The sequence below is a fragment of the Rousettus aegyptiacus genome, unplaced genomic scaffold, assembly GCF_014176215.1.
Source record: "Rousettus aegyptiacus isolate mRouAeg1 unplaced genomic scaffold, mRouAeg1.p scaffold_m13_p_9, whole genome shotgun sequence".
NCBI classification, from domain to species: Eukaryota; Metazoa; Chordata; class Mammalia; order Chiroptera; family Pteropodidae; genus Rousettus; species Rousettus aegyptiacus.
In genome coordinates, this window is record NW_023416312.1 from 35,500 (window position 1) to 60,734 (window position 25,235).

Sequence of the window (25,235 nt, forward strand, 5' to 3'; positions counted from 1 at the left end):
GCACTGCCCAGGGTTGGTGGGTGTGGCCACACGCTTTTAGTTGTGTCTGCAAAACCCGCCCATTAACCACTTTAGTGCTTGTGTGACTGGATACATCCACCTGTAGGTATATCCTGGAGCACTGCCTTCCACGCAAACTGCTGGCTGCCGCGGGAAGTAAGGAGACCATTTTGTATCACACACGCCCCAAAAAGAAAGGTTCATGATATAGTATGTACTGTATTACCCTAGTTCTTGGCAGTTTAGTGCGATGTACTCTAATATTTTCTTTTTTAACCAAAATGCCGGTTGGGACCTACTCCATCGATTTTACCAGTCGCTAGTAGATTGTGAGTATAACGTGAGAGCCGATATAGAGTAATGTGGTGAATGAATACAGCGAATTGGAAATTGTCAGTTTAGATGATGCTTCAAGTGTTGAGCTCTTTGGAAGATGTTCTGGGACATCGATCAGCCATGACTTGGACTTCGCGGGTCAAAATTGCCAGTTGTGTGCAACAGTTTTCACATTTTTTTTCTTGTCTTGAGTGTTTCATATGACTTGGAATCCTGAAAATGTTTCTTTCCACTGTAAATGAAGTACTCGCTAGGAATCTCAATGTGTGTGTGTATTTTTAACACAGCTTTAGTGAGGTGTAATTGACATACCACAAAACTCACCCGTTTTAGTGTGTTTTGATGAGTTATAGTAGATGTGTATAGCTGGGCTGCCATCACTATGAGATGACTGTAGAACATTCCCATCTCCAGTCATCCTCTCTGCCCCCAGTGTCACTGTTCCTGCTCCAGTCCCTAACAACCACTGATCTGCTTTCTGCCTGCATGTGTATTTTGGAACACCTGCCTTTCCTCTTTGGAAAAGGCGGGTTCCAGAAGTCAGACTCTCCCGGGAGTCATCATTTCTCCACCCTCCCTGCTGGATGAACCGCAGTGGCCAGGCTTCTTCCTGGTGGCCAGCCCGCCCCGATCTCAAACCCAGGGAGGAGGACACACCTAGGTCCCTCCAGAGGGGGCTGGCTAGTGAGGGCCGCTCTGTGCATGGGGTGGGCACAGGGTCTTGTAAGGCAGCTGCAGAATATTGAAAGGGCCAGAGCTGACTTTGAGGTCTCCTTGGGAGGGCCCTCCAGCCCGCGCTGTCTCTTCTCTGTTAGTGCTGTGCGTCCAGGATGCCATTCCTAACGCGACAAGCCTGTTTCCTATCGTGCTAGTAAACAGATCCCGAGCACCTGTTATTCCCATCCCCGAAGAGGAAGCGATGCATCCGTCACGCCGCAGCCCACTCTCTCGGATCCCGTCTCTCAACCCTCAAATCTGCACACCTGCTCGTGAGCCATATATTCTTTCGAGACAGCAGCATCCAAAACAGCTCTAGAGCTGCTGTAGACATAGATTTGGTGGCAGACTCCACTCACCATTGATAGGTCAGGTCTGTGGATCATACGCCCCAGAGCCCCGTGGGGCGACGCAGAGTTGGGGGATGTGCCACTCTGGACCAGGAAGAATAAACACTAGGGGAGATGCATGTTCTACTTATAGTTTTAATGTGCCAGGAGGAGAGAGGAACTGCTGAGACTGGCCAAAGAAAGGGCAGCTTACTTTCTCCCGGGGAGTGCTGGGGCTCGGTGGGAGGAGTCTAGGCCCCATCTGGGGCGATTCATTAGGATTTGAACAGGAGGAGGGGGAGGGAAGCACGGCAAAGGGAAGGAACAGTCCCCATTGGGGCACGGTGGTTCCCGCAGCTTGCCGGGAATGCAAAGGGACCGAGGGACAGGCGGGAACCTCCTGCATGAGGTTTTGTGGTCTTAGACACCTGGCTCTTTAAGGGTCCCACTAGGGACTTGTGGAAAATGACTTCTCAGGCCGGATATTTCTTAAGTGGTCTCAGTCTCAGCTGGCGAATTTCGTTGTGATCTCGTAGACTTACGCAATTCTAGAATTTGATGAGACCCTAGAGCTCTGCCGTCCGGCACAGAAGCCACAGCCACATGGGTGACCAAGCCCTTGAGTCGTGGTGAGCCCAAAATGAGATGGGCATTAGGCATAAAACACACAGCGCATTTCAAAGACTTTGTACAGAAAAAGGATATTTAAAAAAATCTCCTGTTTATAATTTTTATAATTATTACATGCTAAGTTGATAGTATTTTTAATATATTGGGTCTAATAAAGTACGTTATCAAACTTAATTTCACCTCTTTTTTTTTAACCTTTTAAGCGGCTACTAGAAATTTTTGACATAAGTAGCTCTCATTGTATTTCTATTGGATAGCGCTGCCCTAGAGAATTCTTTTTACCAACTGAGCTGAAGCGTGTCTTTATTTTATTCTAAGTCGTATTATTAGAACTTACATGTGGAGGTGAGCAAAGTGTTTTCAGGACCGTGTACATGATGGGCTTCATGGCAGAGGGACCCAGATACCATCTTATCGCGCATTAGGAATTCAACATAGATTTTGGGGGGCACACAAACATTCAGACCCTATCAGCCATCGTCTACTGGACTGCCTGTCTTTGGCCAACAGGCAAAGGTTAGAGGGCATGAAGCTTACGGGACAAACCTGGAATGGGTGTACATTACCTCTGCCCACAGCCAATTGGCCAGAGCCCAGATGCCGAGGAAACATTCACGCGTCACTCCTGCATTGCTTTGGGTAACAAACGCTGACTTACAGGAGGCAGCCTTTAAGAATTGGCTCAACTGATCGAGCAGGACTGTTTTATTGGGACTATTAAAAGATGGATTTGGCATGAATCACAGTGGGGTTTTGTGACCTGATTCATATCCCTGTTGGGATATCAGTAACATTGACCTTTGAACTCAGGTGAGTTGACTGTGAACAGGTTCTGCCATCTCCCTTCAGGCCAGCTGGCCCGTTTCTTGACTGGGAAAAGATGTGGCCTGCAGAACATGCTGGCACCTGGCTTTACATGTGGAGGTTCAGAAAGACAAATGCATCCCTAAATGGTGTTTTGGTCCTAGGAATGACACTTCGAAAAGTCTGAGTAAGATGTACTTGGCGGAAGTACAAAGGATAGTGGTAAAACTTGTTGATACTGAAGCAGCAAATCTGGCGGTAGACCTTTTGTTTTTTAAATTGATGACATGGAGACTGGACTGCTCCTGCAAATTCAGTTTTGGGCTACTCGGGAACTCACCAGAATCTCTGCGACCACACTGCCATTCATAAAACCTCTGTGTCTTCTCTTTCCTTGAGATGTCATTGAGGAGCCATTTGCTCTTCAGATTAATCTGGGAGTTTGTCCACAAACCCTAACTGTTAGTTTTGTGTTTGGGTCAATGAAAAGACTGAAGTGTATAATAATTTTTTTTTTTATTCTCAAGAAGACAGTTTTTTCACACAGAAATCACAAATGTGATTCAAGAATGATTCTAAGAGTCATTACTAAAATCAAGTCCTAAAAAAAAAAAATAAACTTAGGTTCTTCGCGCTACGTTAAAACACAGAAATGTCAACTGCAACATTTAAGCTGAGTTCTAGGTGTGATAATTCTTTACCCTAAATTCTAGAATTGGGACTCGATGACAATTACTAAGTCAATGTATATGTATATTCTAAATAAATATCTGGGGTTAAAATGTAAAGGTTGCGATTAGTCTAATGACTTTTCAGGAAGAATGGGACAGGTTTGTGGTACATTCACTGTGCTTTTAAACTCGACAGAGAAGTGAGGAATCTTTCCAAAAGAGCTTCTGAACTTAATATTTTTGGGAGGTGACCGCCATCTCCGGGAACCTGCTGAAAGCCCGGGACTGTGCATCTCAATGTTTTTGTGTGATTTCAGGGGGCTCAGGGACCCGCTCAGTGCTGAGTGAGAACCCCAGCTCTCAGGTGTCAAGGTCATGCCATTGAAGTTGGAGAAGCAACTAGTACAGCAAACAGGGTCTAATTCACCACATTAGTAACCACAAACAGACTGGTGTCCATGTTCTGGCGGGCTTCGAGGCTCGCTGTGAGCCAGGTATGTTAGAAAGGTGAAGGAAGTCATTATGATTTCTTGAGGATTGGTTTGGAACTGAAATTGAGATGAATCGTATCCTCTCTGAATAGCATATTGAAAGCAACCATGAATTGGAAATATAAAGATCATCTTGTTCCAGGAGACTGGAAAGTGTAGTACAAGTGCCACAGGCTTACCCTGGCCTCCTTTTGATAAAGAAAATGTGCTAAAAATCAGTGTTTACATCTTTCTCTCTGCTCTCACCTTCTGCTGCCCGCCTCTGATTTTCTGCAGTTTGGTATTGTTGATGTGAGGTATTCCAGGCCCCTGAGCCTGGCTGGGGAGGAAGGCATGGTCTTCGGGGCTCTGAGCTGCCACCGACTGCTTTGCTCCCCCTCTCTTGCCCTGTAGTCTCCCCAGTGGCTATCAGTAGTTGGCCCAGTAACAGCCCCCCAAGTTGCCTATGTCCTGATTAGGACTGGAACTTGTGAACACGTGACATGGCAAAAGGGACTTTGCCTATGGGACTAACTTATGGATCTTGTAATGGGGAGAGTATCTTGAATTATCCAGGTGGGCCCAATGTAATCACAAGGGTCTTTATAAGTGGAAGAGGGAGAACCAGCGAGATGGCCTCCCGAGGAAGACCGTGCCGACCGTGGCCGGCTTTGAAGGTGGAGGAAGCCTCCTGGGATGCAGGCAGTCTTTAGAAACTGGAAAAGGCAAGAGGACAGATTCTTCTCCTGAGCGTCCAGAAGGAACGTGGCCTTGTTGACACTTTGGTTTTAGTTCAGCGAAAGCAACCTGGACTTCCGAGCTCCAGAACTGTAAGACGATAAATCTATGTTGTTGATCAATGTCACCGCAATTATTTTTAATAATAATAAAAAAAGAAAAAAAAAAGAAATTCTTCAGCCAATCAAAAAAAAAAAAAAAAAAGAACAGGAGCAAAATTGAACTCTTACAGTCTGAAGTCTACTAGAGAAACGAGAGGGAAGCGGGAAGGGGAGTGGACGGAGCTAGTCCCACGTGGGGACCGAACAGCCCGTCTCGGCTAACGTGACCCTGTGAGGGTCGTCTGAGCGTCCCCATTTTCAAAATGAGAAAACTGAGTTCTAGAGAGAGAGGGACTGACTCATCCAAGGTTTCATGGCAATAAATGGCTCTCTTGGAACTGGCACTGACTGAAATGGCCCAGTGCCACCTCTGAAAGAGCCCTGCAGGATGCATCAGGCAGAAGGGACTAAAAAGAAGCCAGCGTCTGTGCCATCCGTCATTCTCTGCCTTCTCGCAGACCAGCTCTGGGAAGAATGCACGACGTATTCATTTTCTCTGCCGAGGCCAAGAAGAGCCATTTGTTAAGGGGGGAATCCGCAATGGGAATATCTGAGTGTGGCCAAGGGCAGGGCGACTCTCCTGGTTGACGTCGCTCACATGGGGAGACAGAGGGAGGACATTAGTGAGAGTTGGCCCGGAGGCCTTAAGCTACAATTCGAGTGCATGGCTTTGAAGTGTGGGAACAGTGGGTACCCTGCTTCTCAGTTCGTTGCTTACCATGTTTTCCCAACTCCCCCACATTCTGAAAATGCTATTAAACTTATGCTGTACTCCCTACCAACTTGTTCCTTGAAAGTAAAGCACGCCTGTGCCATATGGATTTATTCTGAACCCTTGAACAAATGTGTTAAAGATATCCCCAGAGGGTGATGAAAAAGACCATCTCTTACTTCACTGGTAGGATTGTAGGCTGATGGTAAATCACTTTGGCAGTATGTACCACGCGTTTATTGTAAGCTCGTATCCATTATTTACAACAAAGAGCAGAAAATTGGAACATACCTAAATAGATGATCTGAGGTGGCTGGTAAATAAATTATGGTTTACTGCACATGATGGAAGAAAGTGACGCTGACAAAGAGTTAAAGGGCCTGAGGAAATACACAAATGAAAAAAAAAACAACCAGTGGATGAAATTGTATCTAGTATGATGTCAGCTGTGGAAAAAATGTAGGAAAAAAGAAGGGGGGAAATAAACTAAAGCATGAATCCAGGGCTTCTGGATTATGGGCGATTTTATTTCCTAGTCTTTCTACTTTACTGTCTGAATTTTTTACATCGAAAACAAGATATGGAGAAAGGAGCTTCACATCCTCAGACCTTGTAATTGACTTCTGGGACTCTTTCAAAGAAAATAACTGTAGATACGGATTATGAGCTGCAGAGATGTCCTTTCCGTTGCCGTTGTTTAAACTTGAGGTGTAATTCACATATACCATAAAATCCACCATTTAAAGCAGATTCACAAAGTGGTGCGACCGCCACCACTACCTAGTTCCAGAACATTTTTATCACCCCGAAAGGAAGCCGCGTGCCCGTTAGCCGTCATTCTTCATTCCCTCTTTGCCCCCAGCGCTGCCGACCACTGGTCTGCCGTCGGTCTTTATGAATTTGCCTGTTCTGGACATTTCTCATGGATGGAAGCACACGACATGCGGCCCTCCGCATCGGGCTTCTTTCCCCCAGCACAGTGGCCGCAGGGTCCGTCCACGTCAAGCACATACCCGCTCACAGTTGACGGCCCGTAGTCGTTTGCACCTTCTGGCCGTTGTGAGTGGTGCCGGGATGAGCACGCGTTGACTGAATGAGATCGCGCGTGTAAACGCGCCTGCAGTGCGCCTGCGCTTGGCCGTTTTTCCTTGGGCTTATACGCGAGTGTAGGAGAGCAGAGACGCGCTCAGGACTCAGTTTATCGCAAAGCAGCATTTGTTTTTCTTGTGGTTTGGTCACATTTAGGACTCGAATCATGCACAACGCTCTGCCCTTGCCTGCTTCACCTGGTCCTGTGCCACCGTCACAGCGCTCCCGACCTGTTAAGGAACCATGCCGCGGACGTCGGTGTCGTGGGCGGCACCGGCACGCAGTAGGCGCTCGTGACGATGTGGGTTTTCGAGCGCGTGGTGTTTGGGAGGATGTCCGCAGCGTATTTTACCTTCTGAGTTTTTCTGTTTTGATAGTGACTCTAACTCCTTAACCATATGTTTAAAATGCAGACGAGTTAAAATCAGCGCCCTCCTGATGGCGTTCATTGGTTTCTAAGTGCTACTGGGAGAGACAGAGCCTTGTTGTTGAACCAGTTTGGGGGGTTAACATGTTCAAAATTTATACTGGTCTTGCGGGGTTTGGCCGTGGTTGTGGTGTCTCACTTTCCTGGGGCCAAGGACTTGAACAGAGGATGTGGGAGGATTGAGTTAGTGAAATTTAGGTTATCGGATTCCCATGCATGCCAGTCAGTGTGCACTTATAGAGCCGACCCAGTAGATCTCTGCCCGGACTCAGACAATTATAGGTGTGGCCGGTTTTATACAACAGCTGTCTTGTCAATCAGTGTGATAATGGGCTGTGCGGGAGGGGGGGCTTTCTGCTTAAAGAAACCCATCTGGAAACCTTTCCTTTATCTATCTGTGTCAAGCCAAGGTTTCCTTAATCAGATTTACTTCAAGGAGAGACGCCTGTAAGACAATGTGCTTTTGTTGTTGTTGTTTTTTTTCCAGAAAACAAAAAGGACCCTCTGCAATCTCGATTCCCACTGACTGTATCAGGAAGCCAGACAGTGTTTAGTAGGCATCTCCTTATATTGTTACCATGCTTGTTTGGCTTTTTGCATTTGGCCAGTGGTTAACGTATAACTCCTTAACTTAGGACCACTGGTAGACAAAAGTAGCACAAATGCATTTGAGATAAATTTCAGCTGGAAAGCATGGAAGCGGGAAGGGTGAGAGGGGGTGGGAACAGAGTGGAGCTGCTCGCCGTTGTTGTGGACGTGGATGAGCTGCATTCCACTGCCTTCGACTCCTTCAGGGTGCTGCTTGGAGGAAGATGCTCGTTTTACCTGTTTTGTAACTTTCAGTATCTATTTTCCGCTGGTATTTAAAGTCGCACTTTGAGATAGTAATGCTTTTTTAACTGTGAGTGCACTGATATTGTTACTTATTATTATTTAGGCAAAGCCGGCGAGTTAATTTTCCAACCAAAAGCTGGGGCAAAAGCTGTCAATTAGATAAGATGATATATCATTTTGTATTAAAACCTAATTCTTGAGTCGATTCACCAAGTTTAGATGAAATTGACCTGATTTTCAGATTTCCTTTCGTAATTTTATTTTGCAGGATAACAAAGCCATTGACCTTTGCCGATTGTGTCGGGGACGAACTTCCTTTAGGATGGGAAACCGTATATGATAAACAAATCGGAATTTATTACATGGACCACATAAATAGTAAGTAGAGTCCCACATTTGAGTTATTATATGCGAACGGATTTTCATATTGATCGCGAAGATGCTGAATCTCTTTATGTGGAGCAAAGCAATCATTACTGCCCAATGCAGCATTAAACTGGATTTTGTAAATATAACCTGAAGTTTTCATTAGCTGAGTTCTTAAAAAAATGAAGTAGTTACGTTGCTTACCTGTTGCTCAGCCCTGCATGGCGTATGTTTAATTGAGGGCTTTACTATCTAATATGAAGAATAAATTTCCCAGGCAGCCTGGAAATAGAAATACCTCTTATAATTGAGATTGGTTTTTGCAAAGTGGAGCTTACAAGTTCTCAGGACAATAACTTCCCAAGTGGTTACCTTAACTTCATTTTGGCCTAGACATTTAACTTTAACTTTAACACACCAAACCTTTTTGATCTTCGTGAAGGGAGAAGATAGTGTAAAGACTACCGCTAAAATAACGGGTCCTTGACCCTGCCAGCCTTCTCTGTAGAACTGTTTGGGGAACAGTGATATTTAACCAGGGCTCATTTTGCCTCCCAGAGACATCTTCAGTTGTCACGCATGGGAGAGGTGCTCCTGGTGTCTAGCGAGTGGAGGCCAGGGATGTACCCCAAACGTCAGTAGTGCCGAGGTTGACACTCCCCGGGTCACAGGCTCCATTTCATTCTAGACCCTTCTCTACCCGTCGCTCCTGGCTTTCTGTCTCTTCATCAGCCTTTCTCGACTGGGTATCAGCTGGGCATCTATTTCTCTCAGGTTCACTCTTTCTCACTCTCTCCAATTTTCAATCTCTCTGACCTCATTGTTTCCGTCACTGTCATTTTTTACTACTGGGACAGGAAGCATGGCTTCCCCTTGGTGTGCTTCCTGTCCTCTGATTTGTTAAGTGCGGGGGAGGCTGGGACAGCCTGAAGATGCACGATGCCCGCCACACGAGCGGCTCGGAAGCTCTGTCCTCACTCTGTCCCACGGCTCCTCGTGTCCTCTTAGTGCGATTGCCCGAGGTTGGTGTCTTTAGGGCCAATTCCCTCATTGTCACTTGCCGACTCACTTCCTGAGTTCGGCATTTGGGAACCTGAACGGTGAGGCTCCCTGTGCCAGTCCTGGGGCAGCGCAGTTTCTGATTCATGGCACTCAGCCCTGCACGGCATTGGACACTGGGGACAAGTACTCGCCAGGCAGTTATCCAAGCGGGAAGAGGGCTTCTGGGTGGATCTACCCCCCAGTGGACAGGGTAAGGCGCTTAAAGATTCTGGCTGAAAGCTGCCCTCCCCGTGGCCCCAGCCGACCCAGTACCCAGAGTCTGTGTGTGTTCGGAGTGTCTGGCCACCTGGGCTTGCCTTCCTAGCTGCTGGTGGGCAGCTCGCACGGGTGAGGGCTACTCCTACAGGTAAGAGTAGCTCCTAAGGATAAGGGCAGTTCCCACCGGTAGGGCAGTTCCCACAGATGAGGGCCCCTCCCACAGGCGAGGGCCACTCCCACAGGTGCGGGCCACTCCCACAGGTAGGGCAGTTCCCACAGGCGAGGGCCACTCCCACAGGCGAGGGCCACTCCCACAGGTAGGGCAGTTCCCACAGGCGAGGGCCACTCCCACAGGCGAGGGCCACTCCCACAGGCGAGGGCCACTCCCACAGGGGAGGGCCACTCCCACAGGGGAGGGCAGTTCCCACAGGGGAGGGCCGCTGGGCCCTGCGCTGTGCTGTGGGCCTGCGTACGTGTGCGCCACGGCTTCTTCGCCAGGCTTTCGCCCCCCGGCCTCAGGTATGACTGAGCAGCATAGGCATCCGCCTTACACAATCTCTCTGGAGAGCCTGCCTGCCTGCTGCCGAGGCCCAGGACCTGTTCTGGCTCGTCTCTCCCATAAACCCCACTTGCTCATCCCTCCCTGCCCCCCGGCTCCCCTGCTCACTGAGTCACAGCAAGCATTATAGAGTGCCTCTCTGTGCTGGCCACTCTTTAGGCCCTGGGGACGCAGGAAAGCGAGACCCAGTCTCTACCCTCAAGGGTTCAACACGATACTCTAGACATGGCTGTGAACCCTAAAACTGAGTAATCATCAAGGACTTTCTCATTGCCACCTTGAGCATAACTGGAATGACCCAGCACCGTGGGGGACACGGGTGAAGACATCAGCTCCAGGGTCACACCACCTCTTCCTTCTGAGACCTTCAGAGAACCCGCCTTTTTTTTTCCCCAAGGAACAGGAAAGGTTATTGTTGTAATAATTTTTAGATAGGGGGTCAAAGTCTCTATTGCAGAAAACTCACTCCTGAGGCCCCAAATCTTGATAGCATAGCTTTAAAAAGGCAGAGAACCTGAGGAGGCAGTTATATGAAATTGGAGCTGTGCAGGTCGGCAGTGGCCTGAGGGGCCAGAGAGGGCCTGGGTTAGCCACCTCATGGTTCCCAGGACCCTCCAGTGCACCGGACAGAGGATGAACAGTTCCGGTCAGACGTCAGAGACATCGGGCAGCTACAAACAGCGGTGACTCTGCCCTGGCCCAGGCCTGCTAAATCGGAACTCCGGGGCCGGGGCAGGACCCTGATATCTGTTGTTTTTGGTTTCTCATGTTGGCGGGAGGGGGTTTGAAAGGGAGAACTTGAAATATCCTAGCCAGCACTCGTGTGCGTATGTCTGTGTGCGCGCGTGTGTGTTAAATATAGCATAAAATTGACCTTTTTAACCACTTTGAGGTGAAATGCACAGAATATAAAATTAACAGTTGGGAAGTGTGCAGCTCAGTGGCATTCGCTGCATTCCCAGTGTTGTAAAACCACCTCCTCTGTCTAGTTCCGGAACATTTCATCATCCCAAGGTGAAACCCTGAACCTGTTAGCTGTCGCTGCCCATTTCCGCTCCGGTCTCCCGGCCCCCAGAAACCACGAATCTGCTTTCTGTCCCTATGGACTTGCCTGTTGCGGACATGTCACATAAACGGAACCATGCAATATGTGACCTTTTGCGCCTGGCTTCTTTCACTCAGCTTCATGTTTTAGAGGCAGCGCATATCAGAACTTGGTTCCTTTTTATGGCCGAATGCCATTCCATTGTCTCTCTGGACCACATTTTATTCATCTGTTGATGGAATTAGGGTTGTTTCCACCTTCTGGCTGCTCAAGCACACTTTAGAAGAATGATTTTGCAAAGTTATTTAGTATTTGGGTGGGAGAATTTTACCAGCCTTGCTCGCCTATAAACTCGCTTTTATTTTGTTTTGGCTCCCAGCAGCCCACATATATTTACTAATATGCCATCATTATAACAGAGCCACCATACCCTGGGGTCTCTAAATTTGGAACAGGGACAGCACTTTCCAATTTTTCCTTAATTTAGGGTGGCCCTTCTGTTGAAATTCTCACTAGAAGATTCGTTGCATGAGGAGGATTAGTCTTTCCTGAGTCCGAGTGGCTTGCCCATTCACTCACTGTGTCCCCTCAATCTAAGGATTTGATTTGGGGACCGCGGAGCAGACTTCCCCTCCCTTTCCTCATTCAGTGAGCTCGCAGTCAACAATTGATTGCCAACAATTGACTGCCAGCAAGCGAAAGGTCCTGAGACTATAAAGACGACCGAAGCCACGCACCTGCCTCCTAGGGCTCATAGTTTGGGTAGTAAACAAAGAAATATAAAAGCAGTTATGTGCTAAGTGGTAAGAACAGCAGTCCTGGCCACTGCACAGAGACGTGTGTGTTCTGAGGAGCAGAGAAGGCTTCAAAAGAGAGGTTCCTTTTTGCAAAGGGACTCGGAGGATGGTAAGGTTTCCTGGGGGTCAGAAGAGGACGGAAGCAGCATGAACGAATGCACAGGTGAGCACTGCCAAAGAGGGGGACTCGGGACAAATTCAGTGCGTTCAGAGGATGTTGGTGGGAGAAAGGGAGGGAATTAGAAGTGAAGCTGGCAAGTTGGTGTCGGGACTCCCGTCACGCGGGGGATATTGTACTTTGTGCTTTACAAGAAGTTCGCGTGTGCAAGCATTGCAAGCAGAGGTAGGAAGGCGGCTTCGGGGAGCGCACTGAGGGCGGCTTTTGGTGGATGGCACAGGAGGCCTGGGTGTTTTCTGAAGAGAGATAGTGAAGCTCTGATCGAACTAAGGGGCGACGGAGAGAAGACTATGTCGTTAGCCATTGCCATATCCAGCGGCAGGAATCCCTGGTTCTTGCTGAGCCACGGCATAGTCTGGGCGAGGGACAAGAGCAGGACTTCTCTGAGGGTGGGTCGCAGGCCGAATTCCCCAGCCGGCTAAGTGGGTGCGGGCGGGCGATGCCGCTCACTGCACGAGGAAGGGCCGCGGGGAAGCAGGCATTTGTCGTTATGTCATTGTTCGATTTGGTTTCGGTTTTGGTAGCCAAAGGGCACTGCGTGAGAATGAGTTCCGCTGTGGACGAATGACCCAGAATTACTTTGGGTCTGTCCAGGTGGAGAAGCACCCGGGAGGCAGCTGGAAAGAAAAGACGGGGGCTCAGGAGAGAGGCCGGAGCCAGAGGCGGGCGTGGGCCCTCGCGGGAGCTTATAGGGCGAGAAAGCCACCGTGGGAAACGCGGGAGTCTGTGGGTGGGAGGGGACAAGGAGGTCCACGAGGAATGCCAAAGGACTGCACGTGTGGCCGGTGAGCGGGGCAGGGGAGCAGGCAGCGTCAGGGGGCAGCAGGGCTGGTCGCGCCCGAGTCAGAGAGGTCAGCGAGAAGAGGTTCGCAAATCTGCTAGTCTGAGGGTAAGGAGCGCGTTCGGGTCTCTCTGCCAGCATTTATTTACAATGTGCAAAACTGGTATTGTCTTCTTCCTCCAATGAACGAGGTCGTGACGATAGTGTTTTCTCCTCGTTTTAACTATGGGTAATAAAAATGGAAGGTGTTCCCCACTGTAGGAAGGTTCGTTATGTAGACTCTTCCATAATGTGCATCCTGGTAATTAATTTTCCTATCAACTAGTCACACAACTGCCTGACTACTGGTCGACCTGAAGATTTGCCGTCGAAGTCACACTTAACGTTCTTACTCTTTTAATTTCAGAGCTTACCCAGATTGAGGATCCCAGAGAACAGTGGAGGCGAGAGCAGGAACGGATGTTGAAGGAATATTTAGTTGTAGCCCAGGAAGCGCTGAATGCCAAGAAAGAAATCTACCAGATTAAGCAGCAGCGGTTCGAGCTGGCTCAGGAGGAGTACCAGCAGCTGCACAAAATGTGCGAGGACGACAGCCGCTCGTATGCCAGCTGTGAGTTGACCGACTCCCGTGGCTGACGCGCGTGGTTATCTGCTAGGTGATCCGCAAACACCAGACCCTCCTTGGCCAAGGCGGCCTCATAAAGTTTCTACTCACATACGGTTAGGTCATCAGTATTCCGCGCCGGAGTGAGATGCTCATCCGGTAGCCACTGCTTTAACAAATACCGATCAAGTGCCTGCCTTGTGCCTGAGCAGTGTGACACTGCGGCGCCCCACAAAGGAGAGATCCCTGCCCTCGTGGAGCTTACATTCGGGCGGGGAAGGTAGGAAAGAAACAAGCGAATTTCACGTAGCGACACGAAACAGTGTTCGTCAGTGTGGAAAGGCCTTCACCCAGGGACCTCTGCAGTCAGTGCTGTGTAGGTGTCACACTGGTGTCATGGTCCTGGATGGAGAGTCGCGAGGCTTTACGTGACAAGCATCTGTCTCCGCAGGGTCTTGGCCAGTGCCCTGAAGGTGGAGGAGGAACTCAGTGGGACCCAGGGAATGGGGGGAACTCTTTCCGCCCCTCAGCTTAGATGGACACACTGCAGTACTCAAAGGGAACCCTCTTAGTTTCGGAAGCCGCTGGAGGCGGGCTCCCCTTTCCTCAGTACCCAGCAGACACCCAGGTACTGAAGGAACCAGCTCTAGTCTCGGAAGCTAAGGCATTTCATTTCCGACACAGGCACTGCTTGAGTCAGTCCCTTCCCAACAGAGTTGTCACACTTAATGGCCGCAGGTGCGCATGGCCATGACTGTCCTGGGTGCCAGTGAGCTTGGGGAGAATGTATGAAGTTGGTACCGCTACATTTTATTTTATAGAACCTGAGTCTAGTTGAGACCTGGAAAGACTTAACCTCTGACATGACTGCCATGGCGTCAGGTGTTTGGCTCTGGTGACACAGCTCTGAACATTGGAGACATGGTCAGAGCTTTATTCTGTGTGGCAAGTGGGAGTGGAGTTAAGGCCAAGGGGTCAGAGGTCTTTTTTATTGCAGCCACTGCCGAAGGTGAATCAGCCGGACAAGCTGTACAAGCCGCGGGGAAGAGGGAGGTGGGGTTTCCCGCCACGGCGGGAGCTTGAGGTCATTCTCTTACCACATGCCTTGAGAGAATGCAGGGCCTCGGGGATCGCGTCGCGTTGATTGCAGGCTGTGTTCTCTCTTGTTTTTCAGGTATCGGTATGTCCTCGATTTTTTTGGTTCTTGTTTTTTATTTTAACTGTCTATCAGAATGCGATGAGCCAGCTCCTTGCTAATTTTTAGATGCTGGTTTCTTATCTCCATAGTGTCCTTTTCTTGTAATGTTTTTTTCTGATTTGGGTATCAGGATAATACTGGCCTCACAGAATGAATCGGGAAGTGTTTCCTCCACCTCTCTTTTCAGAAAGAGTCTGTGTGGGATTCGTATTAATGTTTTCCTAGCCATTTGATAGAATTCACCAGAAAAGCCACCTGGACCTGTGGAGTTCTTTGTGAGAATGTTTATTAAGTACACAATCAGTACCTTTGATACATAAAGGGCTATTCAGATTTTCTGTTTCTTTTTGAATCAGTTCTGGTATTTGCATGCTTCAAGAAATTTGTCTATTTCATCTAATCCAAAAGTCAGGAACCTTTTCGCTAAAGGGTCAGGTAGTAAACGTTTTTGGCTTTGTGGGCCATATGGTCTCAGTGACAACTATTCAACCCTGTTGTCATGATGCAAAAGCAGCCGGAGACGATAATGTGAATAAATGTGTGTGGCTTGTTCTGGTAAAAGCATAAAAACAGGTAACAAAGTGGATTTGGCCATCAGGGAAATTACAGATCACTGGTGCAAACTGTCAAGTTTGTCAAGTTTTCATAGAATTCCATTATAGTTCTAATGTCTAAAGGCTCTGAGGCCTGTCCTGTCTTTTTCGTTCCTGATCTTAGTAATTTATATCTTCTTTTTTTCTTAATCAGTGTGGTTAAACTTTTATTGGTTATATTTATCTTTACAATGAACTGGCTTTTGGCTTCTTACTCCCCCTCCCCCCATTTCTTGTCTGTTTTCTATTTTATTGCTTTCTCCTCTTTATTCTTTTTTTTTTTTTTCAATTTAGTTTGGCTTTAATTTGTTCTTCCTTTGCTATCTTCCTAAAGTGCAATGTTAGTTCATCGATTTTAGACCTTTCTTATTTTCTCACATAGCCTCTAAAGGGATAAATTCTCCTCTAAGTATTACTTTAACTGCATCCCACAAATTTTGGTATTTTCATTTTCAGTCAGTTCAGAATATTTTTTTCATTTCCTTTGTGATTTATTTTTTGATCCATGGGTTTTTAAAAAGTAAGTCGTTGGGACTTTTTAAAGACGTCATGCTGTTGATTTCTAATTTAATTCCATTGCGGTCAGAGACTACACTATGAGATCTCAGTTTTTTGAAATCTATTAAGATGACTTTTATGGCCCAGCATATGGTCCCTTTTAAGTGATCTCAGAGGATTGGAAGCCCATGGACTTGGTGCCTCGAGGTCGCATCAGCTGAAGCATTGACTTTTAACTATTTCTGAGAACATATAGTTAGCGATTCTAAACCTTTCAGAAAGTTACTTGGTAGATAGTTTAAACCATATGAAATCGTTATTTCTGTAGTTCAAAAATGGCTGAATAGTGGCAGTGTCACGTGATTCATCCGCATAGCGTGTTTGTCACATGATTCAGCCTCAAGGTGTGGTTCCTCCCAGTAGCCTTCTGGCACCTTATCTGTTCCATGGTCCTGTTCGGTTAGGTCTCCAAAGAGGCTGTCCAGTCAGTGTTTCCAAGAATGGAAGTGGACAAGGACGTATCAGAAAAATTTGGAAGGAATGTTGTTACCAGTGATCGAAAGGAAAAATTGCCTCAGGAGAAGGGGTCTCTTACGTACTTGCTGCTGTCCTGGTGCAGCCAGGATGTCCGTTGCACTGAGTGTGGGGTCTCTGGGCTGGAGCCCCTGAGTATGCAAATGTACGAGGACCCGGGGCGTGCGGGGAGCAGCCCCAGCGCAGCACTGAGCCTGCAGGTTACAGGCATTCAGAACCTGCAGTCAGCCCTATGGGGCTGGGATGTCCCTCAGCATCGATTTTTATATTTCTATGGGCTTTACACTCCCTTGACACTTGGGCAAAGAGGGAATTACACTCAATTATGTATGTTCCTTCCTGTGCTCCATGGGATTTTATTAATGCCTACTAAAAAAAAAAAAAAAGACATTCTTTTTTATGAAGAAACCGTCAGTAGAGGAAAACAGATGACTCTGGTGTTGACTTGAAATTCTGACATGGTCATCAGATTCCATTTCCCAACTGCCTAGAAGTCTCTACCTAGACACAACCTCTGTACTTATTATGTAGGTTGCCTTGGTGGCCAGATCGGGCCTTCCTGTTTTCAAGAAGGCCTGGAGAGGCCAGTGGGTCTTGCTGGGTCCTATGTCATCAGGGAAAAAGACTGTGAATGGAATCTAGAATTAATCCAAGTAGTTTATCAGGTTGCCACAGTCCCTGGGGTTTTGACCAAGCTCTTTCCATTTGCCATTTAACCTGAACTACCAGTTAAAATGAGGAAGACTCTTACATATGACTCAAAGGAATTATTTCGGCTGCAGGATAAAGTTCGAGCAGTGATCCTGTTGGCTCAAATTGTCAGGATCTAACAAATGTCTACTACAGAGGTCTGGGCCCACATCCGGAGCTGCTGGAGGTAGGACTCCTAGCATTCCTGGGCTGGTCATCTAAAGCGGGGTGGCTCTAGTCCTAGTAACAGAATATCATTTGGACTTACTTCCCTTTATTCCTTCTTTGGCAATGACTTCAAGCCAAAGGAACCAATGTTCGATGAGCTAGTGTTTTCTATGCGTTGTTATGAGCGCAACATTGTGAAGCGCATGACATTATTTTTGATGTACACACGAGAAACTGAATACTGGGGAGGCTAAGTTACTTCTTCAAGGTTACATACATAGTAAACGGGAGAACCTGGATTTGAATCCAGATGTGTTTGTGTATATAGCCTTCAGTGCTCTGTACTGTTTCCTAGACATGGAAGAGGCAGCTCGGAAGAGCCGACTGTGTTTGTGGAATACCATGCCCTCCCATTGTTCAAGTTATCTGGAAATAAGGGCCGGTTATAAATTGACAAGTCATCTGACTGTTTTGCAGCACTAATAGGGCAAGTGGAAGGCAGAGCACTTTCTACTTTTTGACTTTCTCATGGCCCCGCAGTAGGATTGCTAAACTATTCATGTAGTTTTCAACAGATATTTATTTAGCATCTGTTGTTGGTATATAGTAAATTTGGGGGACACATTTATCCCTAATGGCTGATTTCGGGGGGGGGGGCGGGAAATAAGACAATAATGGTGTACAGAGGAATTAAGTAGAACAGCCATTTCTAATATTGGAGCAGAAAGGGACAGAGGAGCGTGGGAGGAGGGGAAGCTCAGCTCGCCCACACCCTTCACAGATTTCCCCCCGAGTTATGGAAATCACCAGAATAAAACTCCATTCATTGGAGAGGAAAGATTTTGTGTCAATATTAGACCATCTGGTATCTAAGAATATCTAATCCTTGACCTTTTTTGTCCCTAACCAGAACAAACTTAGATGCTTTGCTGAATCTGAACACACATGTCCCCATGAGGCTAAGAAGCCAACCTTATTTGTGCGACTTTACGAGCGAGTTGTCTGGTGCCCAGTCCTGTTTCATGCTTTGTAGTGCATTGGGACGGAACTGCTCTGCAGTGGACTCATTCTCCCGAGACACGCCTTGTACTTTTTCTGCAGCTCCATTTTGTGGACTGTTCTCCTACTTTCCTCATTTTAATATGTTCTTCCGTTTGCCTTTCTTTTAAAACTGAATACATTTGTTATTTCAGAAACTTTATTTTTCTAGAGTTACTCTTTCATTCTTCCTGAGAAACTCTAGCCCCTGGATATGTTCAGATGAAGTATATGACCATTTGCAGAATCTCTTGGAAGGGATTCGTGCATGGGGTAAATGATAGTCTGAGCCACAGGACAATAAATTATGTATGGCTCACAGGCTCAATCCTGTCCACTCAGGGTGTGTGTGAATAAAGTTTTGTTAGAACATAGCCACATTCATTCACTTACCTGTTATCTGTAGCAGCTGCTACGGCGGAGTTGAGTTGAGACAGAGACTGTGTGGCCCTTTGCAGAGGACGTTTCCCGATCCCTGGTTTATACCAGTGGTTTTCCGCCCTGCCTAGCCGTACGTAAGAATCTCCTGAAGAACTTTGCAAAACTGCTGCTGCCTGGACCCACCCCAAGAGATTTTGATTTAATGGGACTTAAGTGGAGCCAGACATTTGTTTGAAAGCTCCCCAGGTGATCCCCAGAGTTGAGACCCACTAGACTAGGTGGACTGTGACCGTCTCTCTTAGCAGCAGGAATATGGCTTTATTTGTTAGCTTGGCTCCTAGGAACTACCAAGAGTCTACACCAAAAGTCTCTTTGAATGGCTGGGAAAGAGTCAGCCTTATCTCTGCTGAGAAAGTGCTGATCCATCCTGAATTCCTGAGTTAGGTGGTGGTGGAGCTTGACCTTATCAGTGATCGGTCCTGCCAACATTCTTTCGGAGGCTCCAGGCCCCTCCCACAAAGATTATCTTCTTTTCTTCTCTGGTAAAGGTTCTCATCTGTTATCTAGATTAGGATAAGGGCCGAAGTCCATCCATTCAGCCTTTTGTTTTATCTCATGCAAGCATGTTGGAGCAGGCAGGAGAAAAATGGATCACACAGCATTTTTCATAGCTATTAGTTGGCAAGATTCAATCTTGAAGGTTGTAGCGGAGTACACACATTTACCGAGATATAATCCCCCAGTCCGTTCTAGAAAGAATTCTTGATTTGGATTTGGTGGTCTCTTGTGTTACTTCTGTAGGTCACTCCTGAGTGGGCTTGCTTTTTTTTGGTCCTTTGCTTATGGCGCTTTTAAAAAATGTCATGCCCTCCTTTGTTGGTCTTGGTTATTTGTCGCTGCTCTGGTAATTAGTACCTGTCAGCATGGAATCTGTCAGGGCTTGCCTCCTTCCTGCCAGTCTTCCTTGGCTCCCTTGAGCAACTCCCATCAGTGCTGATGCCTGGGGGTGCACACCTGGTCATGAGGAGCAATCTGCCCAGAGGATGTCTTTGGAGAGGGACTGCTGATCTTTTAAAGCATATCATCCCCTGGGGGTGACCTTAGGTTCACACAGCACAGAGGAGGCCTGTGTGGAAGAGAGAGACAGAGACGGACGGACACACACACACGTTTCCCCCTTTCAATAACCTGTACATCAAAATCCAAGATGAGTACTGTGGTCAGTAGCATTTTAAGTATTAGATACACAGGTCTATTTCACTCACTGGGCCATGGGCATTGGGGAGCCAGAGGGCTATCCCTTCTTACATCGGAAAAGTTAATCTGATGGAAGGGCGTCGGACAGTCGACCCACAGGAGCCTGAGTTCCAGACATGTGTCCCTCTGTGACTGATGGCATAATGTAAATCAAGTCACCACAAACTCAGTCGTTAATCTATAAAGTGGGGGGGGGGAGCATAATCATCATTTCTCAAAAAAATTTTATGAGAATAGATGAAATAAATGTAAAAAGCACCCTGTAATAGCAAGGTATACTAATTCACATTGTTGTGGTCCAGCTAAACTAAAACCTTATTATTACCTCATCAAAAACAATAGTGTATGCCTGAGTGGACTCCTTAATCTATTTAATAGCTCTGCCCACTCAGCTTGAGAGAAGAAAGCTTCAGAGGTGAAGGTATGGTGTTGATCATAAACCTTGAGATTGGACACATAACAGAGAAAGATACTTCTTTTTCTAACTGTTGTGTAGCGCATGCTGTTAAAAATGGAGTCTGGAGTCCTGAGCTATTCCTTGGACTCCAAAAATGGATTCCATTAGACTTACTGGCAGATATAAGGAACTGAGAATTGGTATAAACCGAATTACATTATTAAAACTCATGCCAATGCTCACAACTCTCCTTAGCATTTAAAGATAAAATGTACTCACTGTCTTCGGTACCTGAGTTGCCTTTTCCCTCATCCCAGTCCTGGAACCTTACAGTTTTAGAGACTGAAGCAAATGTAGCATGACTGCTATCAATATAAGTAAAACCTAGTCTATCATTTAGGATGGTTTCAGCTGTAAGTCACAGAAAAGACTAGTTCCCATGGCCCTGGACTATAAGAAAATCCATCGTCACATAATAGTTCTCTGAGGTGAGGTGGCTTCCCGTTGGCGGATTCAGTGGCTTAGTGGTGTCGTGGATCATCAGGCAACGCTTCCAGGACTGGTTACCCTCAGGGTGCTGGTCGTTAGGAAGGAGAATGGGGAACATGTTGCTGTGTATTTGTCCTGTTTTAACTGCTACACCTCCCTGTGCATATCAAGTCTTGTGCCAATGACATCAGATCATGGTTACTAGTGTTTGACTCCGCAGTTCACTTCCCCGGACCTTGGTGGTGGGGCTTACCCCAGTGGGCAAGGTCCCAGGTGATAACTGTGTGCATCGATCGTCTTCTTTAACTGCAAGGTGGCAGGTTGACACACTGGAATTGAGGAGTCAGCAAGCCCTAGGCTCATTTGCATATTATCTGGGTCCCAGGAGGAAGCCCCTTAAACTCAGGTCTGAGAAACTTTTAAGCCCTAGGAGTTTAACGTGGAGATTTGATAGAAATGATTTCTGGCTTTTAACGGCATTGTTCGAAGTATTGTGTCGCTTTCATTACTAATCTTAAATGAAACCAAAGAGTCAGACAAGATGGAAGTTGCAGGATTTGGAAACAGACGTTCTTCATCTGAGGAAGAATTCTATTTTAAAAACATTTTACTCCATGTCTTGAGAGAATACGATTCTAAATATAAGAACTTTTGAGATAAAGTTGGCAAACACTTAGCTCCTCCAGAAATTTATTTCTAGCAGAGTCTAGTGGTTTGAAATTCTGACTGATGTAGGCTTAAATAGTAGATTTTCCATATGACTGTTTTTTTTTTTTTTTAAAAAAGGAGATATCTGAACTGCTCAAATTAACTTTGGATGTGGCTCTAGTTGAAACTATTAAATAATCTTGCTGTTTAAGCCAGTCGATGGCTTGGAGCCATCCTTGCCAATAGAAAGCCAGGAAATGGTTTTGAACTAGTTTCTAGGTGCTGGCACCTAGTTATCTGACTGACAGCCTTCGAGTACCCAGATCAAAGGAGTAAAACAAAGGAGGGCGGCCCTGCTGATTGGTCTTCTGAGCAGACAGTGTCCATGAGAATGACCCAGAGGCAGATTACGCCAGTATGGGGTGACCACAGATGAAGACAGGAGTACTCCACCAGCTGAGGAAGAAATAGAAACCAAGTCATTGCGGCGGAAAAGCTGGTGGCTTCAGAAGCCTAAGAGAAAGGAGACAGAAGCATCAGGAAATAACCATGCAGAGAGGTGAAGGGGTGATGGGATTAGAAACAGCTCCAAGCCGCTCCAGCTGCTGAAACAGCGCAGGAGGCTCCCAGCTCTCCGCGCAGAGAGAACTGGGCTAACTTCTTAGGTAAACAGCTCTCCATGTCTCATTCACCCCCAGGTATTGGCTACTCATAGTAATGATGCCGTGTCTATAAATGGAGTTTAAATCACATGCACTACACTGTTTCAGGACGCATTTATCTGTGTGATGTCTTTTAGCTCAACATCCATCCAAAACGAGCTGCTGGAATAAAAGCGTGGGTGCTTCACCTTAGTTTGTGTGGAACGAACAACCTGGAAAGAATACCTTTTTCTCAAGCCTGTCAGATACTGACGCATTACTAGAAAGTTGTCTTTTTCATTTGGTAGAGCGTTAGCATTTTTTTCCTTTCTTACATCAAACAGTTCATCTGGAGAATATAGATATGAAAAAAATGAAATTAAAATCTTTTGTAATGAAACCATTGAAAATAACCACAGTTGACTTTTTGGCTCTATCCTTCCAGTGACTCCCATGTGTGCGTGCGTTTTAAAAGAAAATAAAAATGATTTATGCTGCATGTGCTATTTACATCATAAGAACAGTTTTCCAACCCATAATCCTACCTTTCCCTCCCTGTGTGTATATGGTTTTTAACCCTAGTAGTTTTGCAGCTGAAGTTAACAGAGTTTGGATTTCAGTATAGCCATCCATTTTATTATGTGGAATCCTGTAGAAGGGACCCGTGCAGAAGTCAAACATTCAGATCTGAGGTTGTGAAATACTGATTCTTTAGAAGCCAGCACCAACTTGTAAGTTGGAGACTTAATTTTTTAATATGGTGAATCAGAAGTTCCTATCTACGTGTATTTATTTATTTATTTTAAAGGACTCATTGTAAAATAAAATATTCTCTTCTCTTTAGCCTACTCCGGATATTCAACAAATACCAAATATGACCCACACCAAATTAAAGCGGAAATAGCGAGTCGCCGGGATAGGGTGAGTAAAACAAGTGTTTTCGCAACTAGAAGCCCCATATGTGTTTGTATGTAACACCGATTATCGTGGTTCATTTTATGGTGGTCAGTGTGTCTGGCAGTCCTATTTTAGTAAGATTTTCAGTTTCACGAATCATTATTACATTTGGTTTTACTCTCCACTTTTTTTTTCCAATAGGAGAGAAAATGTTTCATTTTAAAACCTCAGCCCATCTAACAAAAAAACCGCCTGCGCTCCTCTCTGTAGACCCCTCGGGTCACCCCCTCAGCTCTTGTCTTTGTCATCTGAGAAGGGGGACCATTTTATTACATTTGCAACGAAGCACGAGAGACACCTTGGAAATAAAGACCCCCGCGCTGGTGTCTCATTATCATTTATGGCAGCGGTTCTCAAATTCTGGCGCATCTAAGAAAACACTTGGGGAGTCGGTTCAAAGTGTGAGCTCCCAGGCCCACCCCCTGAGTTTTTAACACAGGCTGGAGTGGGTCCCAGAATCCATTTAAATAAGCACTCCAGGCGGTGGACCTTCAGGTAGTCGAGACCATGCAGCATTTCATATGTGGGATCTATGAATGGCAAGTAGAAGGGGAGGTGAAGAAAGTATTACATAGTTTGCTAATTGTAATGAGTTAATCAATGCCTTGAAAAAGAAAAGGGTTGCCAGTTCCACATGGGTAGGAACCTGTTAGCGATCTGGGATTTTGGCAGTTCTTTTGGGTGGCCGTTTGATATGTGTGTGAATGGAAGGTCATGGAGAGAAGAGATGATCCAATGAATTGCAAGCTAATCAGAGAGTTTGATGAGAGTGATAGCAACTGTAGAGATAATTTTCACAGCTTCTTTTGTAAAAAAAAATGTAATTTGTCTTTAGCTTTCCAGATTAAAACGAGAGCTGACCCAGATGAAGCAAGAACTGCAGTACAAAGAAAAGGGGGTGGAGACCCTGCAAGAGTGAGTTGCCCATGGTGATAGAAGGAAGCGTTTCCGGTGATAGAAGGAAGCGTTTCTGGTGACCTCTTTTTGTGTTGACCACTTTGGTGCCTAGACATGAATCCTAAAGCTTCATTGGCGTTTGTGTCTATGCTTTTATTGATGTTCATTATTTCCTAATCCTAAGCATCAGAATCTCCCTTTTCCTTGATGATACTTCATTCCTTTAAATGGAAATACTTGGGAAGCAAGACATTTATTTTATTTTTATGCACATTCTCGATAGCTGCACTGTTCAAGACACGCATGGCTGTTTAAAGTTTGAATTTGAACTTTGTTAGTTTTAGTCTTAATTTTTTTATTCTAAAAGTTAAAATCAAATTAATTAAAATAAAATAAAAATTTAGTCCGCCAGTCTCAGTAGTCACATCTGAAGTGCTCAGTACTCACGTGTGGCTAGTGTAGATTTTCTCTCCCTTGGCACTATTGACATTTTGGGCCAGAGAACCTTTCTGTGCTGGAGGCTGCCCTGTACATCATAGGGTATGTAGCAGCCTCCCTGGCCTTGACCGCTTAGACGCCGGTAACACCCTCCTGCCCATTTTTGACAGCCAGAAATGTCTCCACATTTTGCCAGGTATTCCCTGGAGGGCACATTTTCCCCCATTCGAGAACCACTGGACTAGTGGCCATTGCATCAGACGGCACAGTTAATAGAATATTTCCATCATCACAGAACATTCTATTGGACAGTCTGGTCTATAGGGCTTCCTTTTGTTGGCATTTTTACGTTAAGACCTTATCCCTACTAAGAGTTTGGGAAGAATTTCTGATCTGCGAGCTGTATTAAGTCAGCAAATTCAATGAACAGAAGTTATTTTATAAATATTGTTGGTCTGAAAGAATTACTTTTTTAAAGAAAGAGTATTGTGTGCTTGTTGGTCGAGGGCCCATTACCTCTTGATTCAGAGCCTGGCTTCACTTGCTGAACTTGGGCACGTGCTTCGCACCTTCTGTGCCTACTGTTTGCGAACAGTAGACATTTACTTCTCACAGTTCTAGAGGCTGGAAGTCCAGGATCGAAGTACTGGCAAATTTGGTATCTGGCGAGAGCCTGCTTCTTAGCTTACAGGTGGCTGCCTTCCTGCTGCGTCTTCACATGATGGGGTTGTGGGGGAGCTCTGGTCTCTGATATCTTTTCCTTTTCTTATAGGACACTAATCCCATCATGAGGTTCTACTCTCGTGACCTCATTTAAATCTAATCACTTCCCAAAGCCTTCATCTCTAAATACCATCCCATTGTGGGGTAGGGCTCACCATATGAATTTGCGGGGAACATGATTCAGTCCATAGCAGCAGTCATCAGGCTAAATTGTCCAGTGCATGCTACTTGGTCAACCTT

The 25,235-nt window shown here is 46.2% G+C and overlaps 1 protein-coding gene across 5 annotated transcripts in view; it reads left to right on the forward strand.

Moving 5' to 3' along the window:
- Positions 1 to 25,235, forward strand: part of LOC107508375 (protein WWC3) — a 102,489-nt gene that overhangs the window by 28,321 nt on the left and 48,933 nt on the right. For all 5 annotated transcript variants that reach the window (XM_036226447.1, XM_016140160.2, XM_016140161.2 and 2 more), the window contains exons 2-5: positions 8,127 to 8,236; positions 13,251 to 13,454; positions 22,825 to 22,901; positions 23,773 to 23,852. In XM_036226447.1, coding sequence (XP_036082340.1) covers positions 8,127 to 8,236; positions 13,251 to 13,454; positions 22,825 to 22,901; positions 23,773 to 23,852 — 471 coding nt within the window. The remainder of the gene's footprint in view (positions 1 to 8,126; positions 8,237 to 13,250; positions 13,455 to 22,824; positions 22,902 to 23,772; positions 23,853 to 25,235) is intronic.